The sequence below is a fragment of the Eschrichtius robustus genome, chromosome 14 (genome assembly GCF_028021215.1).
Source record: "Eschrichtius robustus isolate mEscRob2 chromosome 14, mEscRob2.pri, whole genome shotgun sequence".
Lineage (NCBI taxonomy): Eukaryota > Metazoa > Chordata > Mammalia > Artiodactyla > Eschrichtiidae > Eschrichtius > Eschrichtius robustus.
In genome coordinates this window covers 5,595,152-5,608,026 of record NC_090837.1, presented here as the reverse complement: position 1 = coordinate 5,608,026, position 12,875 = coordinate 5,595,152, and the positions used below count along the sequence as shown (strand labels likewise).

Here is a 12,875-nt window from a genome sequence, read left to right as displayed (position 1 = left end):
TTTCTGCCTCCTAAGGTGGAAACCTGGGAAATATAGTTTTTCTGGGTGAAAGCAGTTTGGTGACTGCATAACATTATCTCTGTCAAAGATGTGAAAGTGGGGACTTCCCTGGTGGCGCAGTGGTTAAGAATCTGCTTGCCAATGCAGGGGACACGAGTTTGATCCCTGGTCTGGGAAGATGCTGCAGAGCAGCTAAGCCCGTGCGCCACAACTACTGAGCCCATGTGCCATGACTACTGAAGCCCACGCACCTAGAGCCTGTGCTCTGCAACAAGAGAAGCCCCCGCAACGAGAAGCCAGTGCACCGCAACGAAGAGTAGCCCCCGCTCGCCGCAACTAGAGAAAGCCTGCACGCAGCAACGAAGACCCAATGCAACCAAAAATAAAGAAAGAAAGTAAGAAAGAAAACGATGTGAAAGTGGTTTAAAAAATATGAGAGATAGGTCTGAAGTCCCTTTTGAACAATTTCATATCTTTCCAAAAGGTAACTGCTCTTTATCAGTTTGCTGTGTATTTTTCCTTGTAGGAAATATATATATATATATTTATAATATAATGTTTTAAATTTGTTTTTAATAGTATACATCGTGTCTCTTCTCCAATATCCATGTACATACAGAACTATCTTATTTTTTTGTTTATTTATTTTATTTTTGGCTGTGTCAGGTCTTAGTTGCAGCACACGGGATCTTTGTTGTGGCACGCGGGATCCTCTGCTGCGGCACATGGGCTCCAGAGCACGTGGGGTCTGTGGTTGCGGCAGCGGGCTCTCTAGTTGTGGCCCGGGTGCTCAGTAGTTGTGGCTCGCGGGCTTAGTTGCCCCACGGCATGTGGGATCTTAGTTCCCTGACCAGGGATCGAACCCACATCCCCTGCATTGGAAGGTGGATTCTTAACCACTGGACCACCAGGGAAGTCCCTGAACTATCTTATTTTTTTGAATTGCTGCATGGTATTCCATGGCAGGGAAATATCAAGGTGTATTTAGTGATTTTCCACTGCCTCAGAAGATGGAGGATTTCCCAAACATAGAAAGGAGGTTTAGAAAGATTTGCAAATGGCCATCCTGCCCAGCAGGAACACTGTGCAGAAATCAGCATCCAACCAGGATCTGCAGACATTTGAGGAAAGACAGGGTGTGACTGAGTGATAGTGGATGAAAGAACTGACACTTGAAGAAGTGGAGTTAACAGAGAAACGGGGATGAGGAGGGCTGGTTCTTAGAACCCAGGCCGCTTGCCCAGAGCTGCTGCTTCTTGATGGCAAGGACTTGCCGATGCTGCCCGAGGCTCCATTCCCAGTGGTTCCGGCTGTGGATGATCCCCAAAGGGCTTGGAGTGCCAGTGCATCTACTCATGGCATTTCTCTAGCTTCCGGAAGCTTCCGTCTTAGAAGAGCGACATCTTCTGTTCCCCAGTCTGTGCCTCCATAGCGCTTACCACAGACACATTTCTTTCTAATGCAAAAGCCTCTTTAGGGAGCACCATGAACTTATGATGAATTTTTAATTTCCCTATGATATTTTTTTCTCCTTCCACCCACTCTCCCCCCCACGCCCAGCCCAGTTAAAGTGTTTTTCTCTTAAATTTATGGGCTGAGCTGTTAAGAGGGTCTGTATATTTCAAGAGGAAAAGTGTTGGGGGCGGAGGTTTTGGCCTTACTGTTTGCACCAGCTTCACTCACACACGCTCCAAAGTGGCCTCGTTTCCTACCTGATCAGTTTGCCTGTCACCTCGGGTCATTATGTAAGGGCGACTAAATTCTGCTTCTCTTCATTGTAGCGTAGAGGACAACATGAGGGAGGAAGCTGCTGGAATTTCTTTTTCAATCTTTCCCATCCTGCAAGGTTCCCTACCTCCTCTTATTCCCCATCTTTTTTATTTATTTGGTTGTGCCGGGTCTTAGTTGCGGCAGGCAGGCTCCTTAGTTGCGGCTCCAGGCCTCCTTAGTTGCGTCACGTGGTCCCCATCTTTCCTTGTGAAAGTTTTTAATAAGTGTTTGAGTGAGGGAATGAACTTCTATAGCATCTCCTGTCAGCTTTCTATCTCTCACTGCTTGATTAGGTATGCTTTGCTCCTCTGGCTGCTCTCGCAAACTGTTTCAAGCAGATCTCTGAAATTAAGGGCATGAACTCAGGTGGCAGACTGCTTGAGTTCAAATTCCAGCTCCACCACTTGCTAGCTCTGTGACCTTGGGTGAGTTACTTAACCTCTCTGTGCCATAGCATGTTCATCTGTGAAAGGGGGAAAGTAGGAGCTCCTACTCTTTGGGATGTTGTCAGGATTAAGGGAGATGTTGTATAAGAATTCAACACGGGCTTCCCTGGTGGCGCAGTGGTTGAGAGTCTGCCTGCCAATGCAGGGGACACGGGTTCGAGCCCTGGTCTGGGAAGATCCCACATGCCGCGGAGCAACTAAGCCCGTGTGCCACAATTGCTGAGCCTGCGCGTCTGGAGCCTGTGCTCCGCAACAAGAGAGGCCGCGATAGTGAGAGGCCTGCGCACCGCGATGAAGAGTGGCCCCCCCTTGCCGCAACTAGAGAGAGCCCTCGCACAGAAACGAAGACCCAACACAGCCATAAATTAAAAAAAAAAAAAAAAAAAAAAATTCAACACAGTGCTTAAATCCACATGGGTCTGTAATAAATGTTAGCCCTTTTTAATCCTCTTCTCCAACCATTGAGTGTTTAGTTGAACACCTACTATGTGCCCTGGTGCTCATTTTTGTGGTTTTTCTCATCTCTTCTTCCACATCCCTTCATACCAGATCTTGCGGTATGATAGTGGTTGACTGCTATTTTTTTACCTTTCTCTGTGAATAACACCCTGATTTTATTTTGGGGAACCACTGTTCCCCTGCTTTGTGGTCTGGGTATTGCTAACTTTCTCCTCCTTCTCCACGGGTGGGCTCATGACTTGTGCCTGACCAATCAGAACAGCTCATCTCCTAGGCTTCAAGGATTGGCTCAGGCTTGGGCACATGACCCAAGCTGGGCCAATGAGAGCCAGCTCTGGGATGTTTGTTGTAAGCATGGGGAGGGGTGGGGAAGGGCTTCCTTTGCTATTGCAGTTGCTAAGCTGGGAGGATGGGAGCCTGAATGTAGCAGTTATTATTGCTGTGTAACAAATTGCCACAAACTGATGGCTTAAAACAGCCCACATGTATCATTTCACAGTTTCTGTGGGTCAGGAGTCCAGGCACAGGTTAGCTCTGCTTCTGGATCTCTCACAAGGCAGCATTCAGGGTGTTAGCCAGGGCTGGGCTCCCATCTGAAGGCTGGACCAGGGAAGAGTCTGGTTCTGTGCTTACCTGGTTGTTGGCAGGATTCAGTTTTTGTGGGCTCTTAGGCTGAGGGCCTCGGCTTTTTTGACACGTGGTCCTCTCCATATGGAAGAGAGTGGCTTCACCAAAGGCACTAAGTGACAGTCTCTTGTGACCTAATCACAGAAGTGATCTCCCTTCCACACTGAGGTATGATATTGGTCAGAAGGAATTTACTCAAGGGGAGGGGACCACGCAAAGCCATGAATGCCATCAGGTGGAGAATACTGGAGATCATTTTAGAAGCCACCTACCGGGGAATTCCCTGGCGGTCCGGTGGTAAGGACTCCCCGCTTGCGCTGCAGTGGGCCTGGGGTCGATCCCTGGTTGGTCTGAGAACTCAGATTCCTCAAGCCGCGCAGTGCGGTGCAACAACAGCAACAAAAAAGGCAGCTACCTACCATTCTGGATCTGTGTGAGAATGAAGCAACATGGGGGAAAACAGAGCCGAGAGGGGGAGAGGGGGGAGAGTTTCCTTGTGACCATACTGGAGTACCCAAAAGTAGCTGCTTCTGGTAAGAGCTTTATCTTGAATTTCCCCAGTACAAGACCCAATACATTATTTTTCCCCTTAAGCTACTTTGAGTTGGGTTTCTGTCACTTGCAAGTGTCCCGATGAAGTCCTGTGAAGGCTTCTCACATTCCCTTGCCTGGCAGTGACTGCGCCTCCTTGGAAAGCCTTTGGCATTCTGTGTGCTTGACTAAAATCTAGAAAATGTCACATGCCTTATCTCCCCTCTAGGCTGAGCTCATGGAGGACAGAGTTGCGTGAATTTTTTTAACCCCTCTTTCTTGCTTTAATGCTGTCAGACACAGCGGATGCCATCTGCCAGTAATTACCAGCATGAGAGGCTCTTCCTCGTCCCTCCCCCTCTCCCTGCCAATCAAAAATGTCTCAAAAATGATCTCAGTCGTCCTGCACCTGGCTTAGGGTTGGGATCCTGGGTGTCAGAGGCGAAAACATCTCTGATGCTACCCGCCAGAGGCAGCGCACATCTGCACACAGAAATCGCAGGGAGAGTGTGAACTTCACAGCGTTGGGTGGTTCATCCTAACATAAATGACAAGTCACAAGCAATAGAACTGATCAGAGGTTGCGCTTGGCTGATTCCCTTAACATTTTAGATTTTAACGGATGACTTTTATGATGACCCTGTGCGAACTTTTACTGATACCAACACATTTCTTTTTTTAATTCAAAAAATTAAAAAAAATTGAAGTGTAGTTGATTTACAATGTTGTGCAATCTCTGCTGTACAGCAAAGTGACTCACTTTTACACATATATACATTTTAAAAAGAATATTCTTTTCCATTATGGTTTCCCAGGAGATTGGATATAGTTCCCTGTGCTATACAGTAGGACCTTCTTGTTTATTATATTCTAAATATAATAGTTTGCATCTACCAACCCCAAATTCCCAGTCCATCCTTCTCTGTCCCCTCCCCCTTGGCAACCACAAGTCTGTTCTCTATGTCTGTGAGTCTGTTTCTGTTTTGTAGATAGGTTCATTTGTGCCATATTTTAGATTCCACATGTAAGTGATATAATATGGTATTTGTCTTTCTGACTTACTTCACTTAGTATGATAATCTCTAGTTGCATCCATGTTACTGCAAGTGGCATTATTTTGTTCTTTTTTATGGCTGAGTAATATTCCATTGTATATATGTACCACATCTTATTTATCCATTCATCTGTCGATGGGCATTTAGGTTGTTTCCATGCTTTGGCTATTGTGAATAGTGCTGCTACCAACATATTTCTTTTTAGTGATAGGATTTTATAATTTTTCTAGGGTTAGTAGAATTTTCTTGCATAGCCAGAATGTATGATCTCCTATTGGATGCCAATATATGAAAAATATATGCTTTTTCTACAAAACCATTTTAATATGCTTTTCATTAATGTATTCAGTCCATTGCAACGACCCAACCTCGGAAGTCATTCAGGGTCACATCCAAGTGCATTTTACTCACTGGAGGCCAGCCGTAATCAAGGGAAGGGGAACCTGACTCCCCCCTCGTGATCGGAAGAGTGTCAAAGAATTTACAGATATATTTTAAAGCCATCACAAGTGCTTTGGAGAAAGATGGCTGCAGGCAGAGGGACCTCAACAAGGATTAAAAAGTGAATCGTCTAACAGACCTCTGACCAGTGATGGATGATCAGTGACCTCTGGTCAGTGATGAGTCTGACTAATGAAGGAGTGATGGGGTGGGGAGAGAGGAACGTCTTGGCTCCTGGATTCAGGAAGGCTGTGCTCTGATTGTTGGGATGGAGGGTGGGACTGCCTGAACACCCAGCTGGGAGGCGGTGGACCTGGTCCCCTTTCCTCTTAGTTTTTCTTTTTTTTTTAAAAGGAAGTATTTATTTATTTATTTATGTATTTGGCTGTGCCGCGTGGCATGTGGGATCTTGGTTCTCCAACCAGGGATCCATCCCATGCCCCCTGCAGTGGAAGCGTGGAGTCTTAACCAATGGACCGCCAGGGAAGTCCTCCTCTTAGTTTTTCTTGCTGTAATAATGTCCTGCTGGTATTCCTCAGAGACACCAGATGCCCTGATCCCTTTGCTGGTGATGTGCCTTGGGGGCCTATGATTTAAACGTGGTCCTTTATAGTCTCTGGCCTGACTCCTGGTCAGCAGATTTGGTGCGGGGTTCTCCACCACGGGGCCACTAGCCACAGCCGCAGTGGCCTTGTGTACAGTATATCCTGGTGGTGGCTTTGGTACCCAGATATTTCTTCTCCACCTGCCTCTGTCTCCCTCTTTATTCATTTGCTCATTCACTCCTTTCAAAGGGATTCTTTGGGAGTTCTTAGCATTCCGGGACGGTGGCGGGGCTATACCTTCCTCAGTGGGAGAGGCTTGAATTGGAATATGAATGTCACCTGGGGCTCCGCACATTGTTTCTGTGTTGAGCACACATTTAAAAGGGGAAGAAAATGTAATTGGCTCGTTCCTCCTGTGCCTCTTCCACAAGCCCCTGGGGGAGTGAATGGGAGGTTTTAGAGTTTCTGTGCCCTGCTGGTTTCTCCATGCAGGGTTCTGGAGCTTCCCGTCCTGATGCACACGTGGAAGGAATCTTTGCTACCTCCTGATCCAGCGGCTGTAAACCAGTATCTCATGGCCACATACAGCCCAGGGGCGTATCTGTTTGGCCAGCCCCGTGCTTTAATAAGTTTTGAGCTTTTATTCAAGATCTGGAAGATTTAGTATTAAAATCTGGATTTTCGGCTTCTCTTTGGAGGGCAGCAGGGCTGGTCCAGAGAGTGACAAGTGGCTGCAGTGACATTCGCCGATTCATTTGCCGATTCATTCATCAGATATTTAGCTGCGCACCTTCTGCGTGCCAGGCACTGTTGTAGGTGCTGGGGATGCGGGCCCTGTAGTCGAGGAGCTTCCATTCCATCTAGAAGGCGTCGTTCATTTATGTCACCTGTCTGGTCACTGTCCTGTAGAACTTTCTACGGTGATAGGAACGTTCTTCATCTGTGCTGTCCAGTATGGTAGCCACTAGCCACGTGTCGCTCTGGAGCGCTAGAAATGTGGCCAACTAAGCAACTGAACTTATGATTCCATTTCATTAGAATTAAAGTTTAAACAGTCATACTTGGCTGCTGGCTAAAGTATTGGACAGTGTGCCTCTAAGGAATTGAATTTGCATCTTCCACTCGTCAACTAACCCAACTCCTTCATGTAAAAGTTGGGGAAACTGAGGTACGATTGTGCAAAGCCAGCATTGGAACTCAGATCTCCTTGATGGCTCACTTAACGCTGTCCAGTGTGATGGAAGCCAGTTAAACAGCGAATGGGTGGGGATGACATTCGAAATAGTCGGAGAGATGGCCGGGGCTGAGGTTATGCAGGGCCCTGTAGACTAAGGGGAAGGATTTGGATTTTTAAAAAGATAATTTATTTCTGTGAGAGTCACATACAAATTAACCATTTAAACATGTGCAATTCAGTCACATACAAATTAACCATTTAAACATGTGCAATTCAGCGGCATTTAGTCCATCCACACTGTTGTGCAACCATCGCCTGAAAATGTCCCAAAACATTTTCATCACCTCAGCAGAAACCCCATATCCTCTATTTTTATTTTTTGGCTCCGCCGCGCAGCTTGCGGGACCCTAGTTCCCCGAGCAGGGGTTGAAGCTGCACCTTCGGCGGTGAAAGCGCAGAGTCCTAACCACTGGGCCATCCAGAAACCCCCTCGCCTTTAAGCAGCCACAGCCCATCCTCCCCCTCCCCCAGCGCCTGGCAGCCTCCAATCTACTTTCTGTCTCTCTGGATTTACCTGTTCTGGACACTTCACGGAGATGGAATCATGCAATGTGTGATCTTGTGATCTTTTGTGTCTGGCTTCTCTCACGTAGCATCATGTTTTCAAGGTGCGTCCGTGTCGTAGCAGGTGTCAGTGCTTCGTTCCTTTTTACGGCTGAGTCATATTCCCCGGCACGCATAAGGAATTTGGACTTGGTCTGAGAGCAGCGGGGAGCCACGCAGGGTCTCTGGCAGGGGGGTTGTTTCTTTCTAAGCGTTGCCGGAAGAAAGTCCCCATTCTGCAGCCCAGTGCCAGACAGGGCTTCCTCCCCTGGGTTCTCTGAAGCCAGTTCTCAGCTTTGCGTGTGGGGTCCAAGGCGCGGGGCTGTCCCAGCCGCCACCCCAGATCCTCACACGCCCCTCACCCTGTCACCACGAGAACCCTCCTATTACCCCCTTCTGAATTAATTTGAGCTTTGAGAGGTGGCGGGGGGGTCCCTTTCCACCTGCCTCTTGCCACTCAGATGCCCGCCAAAGTGCAGGTCAGTGATTCACATGAGACAAGTTATGTTTGGAAAATCGATTTGATTTGGGAAGGGAGCTCCCACATTGAGGAGAAGGATTTGTGCTCCAGGTGGCCTTGCCTGGGAAGCGGGGGCCAGTGGGTGTCGGTAACAGGCTTGGGATTATTGTATTCCCATCTATTTCTCCCTTATGTCTGTTAGTATTTGTTTTATATACTTGGGTGCTCCTACGTTGGGTGCATATATGTTGATGGGTGTAATATCTTCTCCTTGTATTGATCCTTTTATCATTATATAGTGTCCTTCTTTTTCTTTCTTTGTAGCCTTTGTTTTAAAGTCTATTTTGTCTGATATGAATATTGCGAGCCCTGCTTTCTTGTCATTTCCGTTTGCATGAAATATCTTTTTCCATCCCCTCACTTTCAACCTATGTGTGAGGCTTGGGGATGAAAGAGAGGAAAAAGGAAAACGAGACCCTCCATCCAGTGCAGCCTGAACAAGCATGAGAGGCGTTCTGTCTCTATAACTGAGTGCTGCGCCTGTGAACCCAGAACCTGGCCAGCCCAGCGCAGCTAGCCAGCGCCAAGTGGGGCACAGGCTCAGGGACCCACTTTCCCCCCGGTGGCCCAGTGGCCAGCTGGGCTTCCTTGTGCTGCCTCCACAGGACAGACATTGGTGTGGTAGAGGAGCATCCTGGCCACGGGGACAGAGCTCTTCTGGGGGCAGGAGGACACCAGGTTTCTGTCCAGTCGCCCCATCCTGGGTTGGGGGGGAATCCTTGGGGAGGGGGCAGATACTTGGTTTGCCCTGCCCCAGTCTCTGACAGGAGGGCCAGGCTCAAGGACCCCCGTCTCCTCTCAGTGCCCCTCTTTTCCTGGCCACCATGGTGCTGGTCACCCCTGGAGCATGGAGACACTTGTCCCGTGTTTATCAAACCCTGCTGGTCATAGGTCTGAGCCATTTGGTGGAGCTCAGCGTCTCGGCGACTCAGCCTTCTGGTTTGTGGGGTGGCTCTTCTTTTTTCCACGAGTTTTCTTTTCTCTTTTACACTATGCAGTGCAATGGCTATCGATTTTATTTAAAAAATGAAATGATAAAGTTGTTATGTGTATATTTTCTCCTAGTAGAAAATGAAAACGTTCCCCAATCCTGAATGCTCTCCTCCTTCCCCGGAGATGACTACTCTTGGAATTGTGTGTCTTTCCAGATGCTTTTCTGTGAGTCTCACCTGTATTCATTCAGCACATACTAATTTACTGAGTATTTATTCTCTGTGTCGGGCACTGTTCTAGACTCTGCAGATGTATCAACGAAGGAGGAAGACAAAATTCCCAGCTCTGTCGTGGGGTGGAGATTCTAGGGGGGACGTGAGTGCTGTGGAGAAAAACAAAGCAGGGAGGGGTTGGGGAACCCTGGGTTGGGGGGTTGCCATTGAGAGGGTGGTCAAGGTCAGAAAAGAGTTGGCTGAGAAGGTAATGCTTGAGCAGAGGTCCCGGGGGCATGAAGGAGCAAACCACATGACTGTCTGGGGGAAGGGTGCTCTCGCCTGTGAGAACAGCAAGTGCAAAGGCCCTGAGGTAGGAGATGCCAGGTGTGTTCATGAATCAGTAAAGAGATGGGTGTGACCAGAGGGTCCATAGAGCAGAGGAGATCAGATCAGTGATGAGGCCGGATCACAAGGGGCTTAGCGATCCCTTGTGGTGCATTTGACTTGTACCCTGAATAGAAAGGGACCCATTGGAGAGTTTGAGCAGCAAAGTGACCTGGACTAATTCCCATTTTAAAAAGTTCCCTCCGCTGTGGTGTAGGAGACAAGCTGATCCGGGCTGGGGTAGGGTGGGGGGGTCAGGCAGGAGACCAGGGAGGAGGCTGCAGCAGCGATGGGGTGACAGTGGAGGTGGGGAGCAGGGTGGGGCCGGGGATGTCCCCGAGATTCTGGCCTGAGTTCCTAGAAGAATTGATTTGCACCGAGTCAGCTGGGGGCAGTCTGAGGGTGGCAGCGGTTCGGGGCCGTGTTGGATCGGAGATTCCTGTTCCCAGCGGAGGTGTCAAGTGTACTGCGGGATTCATGGGTCTGGCATTGAGACCTTTACCTGCCTCCTGCCCCAGATATTAATATTTGTCCCCCAGCCAGCCCTCCATCACTTTGTCTTCTTCTCCTCTCCCCAGGATCACCCTCCAGCTCTGCAAACTACCCTGAACGCTGCTGCCCCTCCCGGACAGGAGCGGGGAGGGGGGCCCCTCCCTGCAGACCGCCTCCCTCTGGCCTGGGCATCTGAGCTGTGTCGGGGCCCGAAGGCTGAGTCCTGGAGGGAGAACTCAGGGCAGGACAGGTGGAAAACCAGGAGATCCAAACAAATAAGTTAAAAATCCTAAGGAAGGCAGCGGGCCCATCCCGGGAGCCCCCCTCCCCCTCTCTTCCCCTCCCTCCCAACCACCCCATTCCTTCCTCGCAGTCAGCCTGGCTTCCTCTGTCACCAAAAAGAATAAAAGTCATGATTTCTTGGCTCCTTGCTGGCAGGGGTGAGTGAGGGATACCCTTTCGCTTTGCTGTGTCGGCCACCCCCGGACTCCTCATTTGCTCCTGCCTGCAAAGAGGGCCTGGGGGCAGGGCGGGAGGCTAGGGCGGGGTGGGAGGTGAGCACCATTGTGAGATGCCCCCAGCTTCATTCGTTGATGGGCACTAACGGCCTGTAGTGAAGACCCGAAAGAACCTGCAGCGCGCTTGTTTGTTTCCGCCGGAAACGGTATTCGTGAATTGGGTTGTCTTTCTTCCTAACTCTTCAGAGCCCTTAGCTACCCGTCTCCCACCTCCTCTGCAGAGTCTTCCGTCTGCACCACCACAACCAAGGGGCTGCCTGCTCCATCTCTGGTCCCCATGCTTGGTGGGCTTGGTTTTGTTCTGGATGGCAGGGGTTACCTCCTAACCCAGGGCTTCCCTACTCTGCTGCCTTTAGAATCGCCTGCAGGGAGGGAAGGGGGAGGGGTTTCCACTTTCGGGGGAGGGGGCGGGGTCCACACCTGCTGAATCTCCGTGGATGTGGCCTGGGTGCCTTTTCTGTTTTGTCTTTCACATATTGAAAATTCTGTTTAATGCTTCAGTATTTTTGTGTGTGTGAGCTGAAGTATCAATGTAAAAGTAAGGTTTATGGAACTTACTGGCAACAGGGTCTAAGTAGCTAGCTCCACTATTTTTCTTAAAATTGAGGTGAAACTCACGTAACATAAAACTAACAATTTTAAAGTGTGTACAATTCAGTGGTTTTTAGTACATTCACAGTGTTGTGCAATCACTGCGTCAATCTAGTTTCAAACTATTTTCATCACCCCAAAAGGAAAGCCTGTACCCGTTAGCCCTCACCCCCCGCCCCGTTCCACCAGCCCGCATGCCCTGACAACCACCAGTCTACTTTGTCTCTGTGGATTTGCCTATTCTTGATATTTCCTATAAACAGAATCATACGCTCTGTGGCCTTCTGTGTCTGGCTTCTTTCACTCAGCATCACGTTTTTGAGGTTCATCCACATTGTAGCCTGTGTCAGTGCTTCATTCCTTTTTAATGGCTGAATCACGTTCTGCTGTGTGGATGGATCACATTTTGTTTGTTCATTCATCTGTTGATGGACATTCAGGTGGTTTCCACCTTCTGGCTACTGTGAATAGTGCCGCTATGAACATTCTTGGACAGGTATTTGTTGGAGCACCTGTTCTCCACTCTTTTGGGTCCACCTGGGTGTTTTTTAAAAGCTCCATATATGGTTCTAGTGGGCAACCCCTGTGAGAACCACTGGAACCACCTTTGACCCTGCCTTGGAGTGTGGGTGGGAGTGGGCCAGTATGGGGGGTGGGGAGCTGGAATTCTGAGCCTGCCAAAAGACTCTTTTATTGTTAGACAAATGGCTTCTCAGTGGTCACTCTGTGGCTTCTTGTCCGGCGGTGCCTTCTCCAGCCCAGGCTCTCTCTATAAACAACCACCCTGTTTGATTTTTCTGCTGAGCCCTTATCACCATTTGAATGAATCTCTCTTTGTTGCCTGGATGGATGGTTTACTTGTATATGATCTTGATTCTTTTGCTTTAGACCAGAGTGTGGTCTCCATAGGAATAGAGACCAGGGCTACCTTGTTCACCCCTGTCTTCCCAGCACCTAGAGGGGTTCTCGGTGAACAGTGTCAGGTTAGAATCTACTTTATCTACTTTCTGAAAATGTCAGAGCCTGCTGCCAAAACTGCCTTTGGAATAACTCATGCAGTCATCAATCCATTCATCCATCCATTTAGTCATTTGACAAATATTTGTTAATGCTCACTCTGTGCCTGGCAGTGTACTTCAGTGCTGGGCATAGAAAGACAATGCCCCTTCCATCAATGAGCTCTTAGTCTGTTTGGAAGACAGACAGGTCCCAATATAGTGCAGGGAGTTAACACTGTGGAGGTGTGAAGTGGCAGTAGAAACCATTAGGGTTAACTTCAGGAAGAGGTGTGTTAGTTAGATCCTATCTTGGTTGCAGGGAACAGAAACCTAATTTAAAGTGGTATAACTAAAAGAGAATTAAAAAAAATTGTTTTATTGGAATGTCCTGTAAGGGCTTCAGGTATGGCTTGATCCAGGGCCTCAATTGATGTCATCAGGACTCAGTCTCTCAGCACTAGTTTCTTCTTTCGTGGCTCTCTTCTCAGGCAGGGTCTTTTCAAAGATGGACACTAAGTAGGGCTCTCCTCCTACCAGCTGAGCAACCACAGTGAGGAAGTGACCATCTCT

General features: G+C 48.6%; 1 protein-coding gene across 1 annotated transcript in view; it reads left to right on the top strand.

The window, feature by feature from the left end:
- The first annotated feature begins 366 nt into the window (after window positions 1-366).
- LOC137776554 (transmembrane protein 132B) overlaps window positions 367-12,875 on the top strand; it is a 356,123-nt gene continuing 343,614 nt past the window's right edge. The window contains exon 1 of the mRNA XM_068563133.1: window positions 367-395. Within this exon, the coding sequence (XP_068419234.1) occupies window positions 371-395 (25 nt within the window). The 5' untranslated portion in view covers window positions 367-370. The remainder of the gene's footprint in view (window positions 396-12,875) is intronic.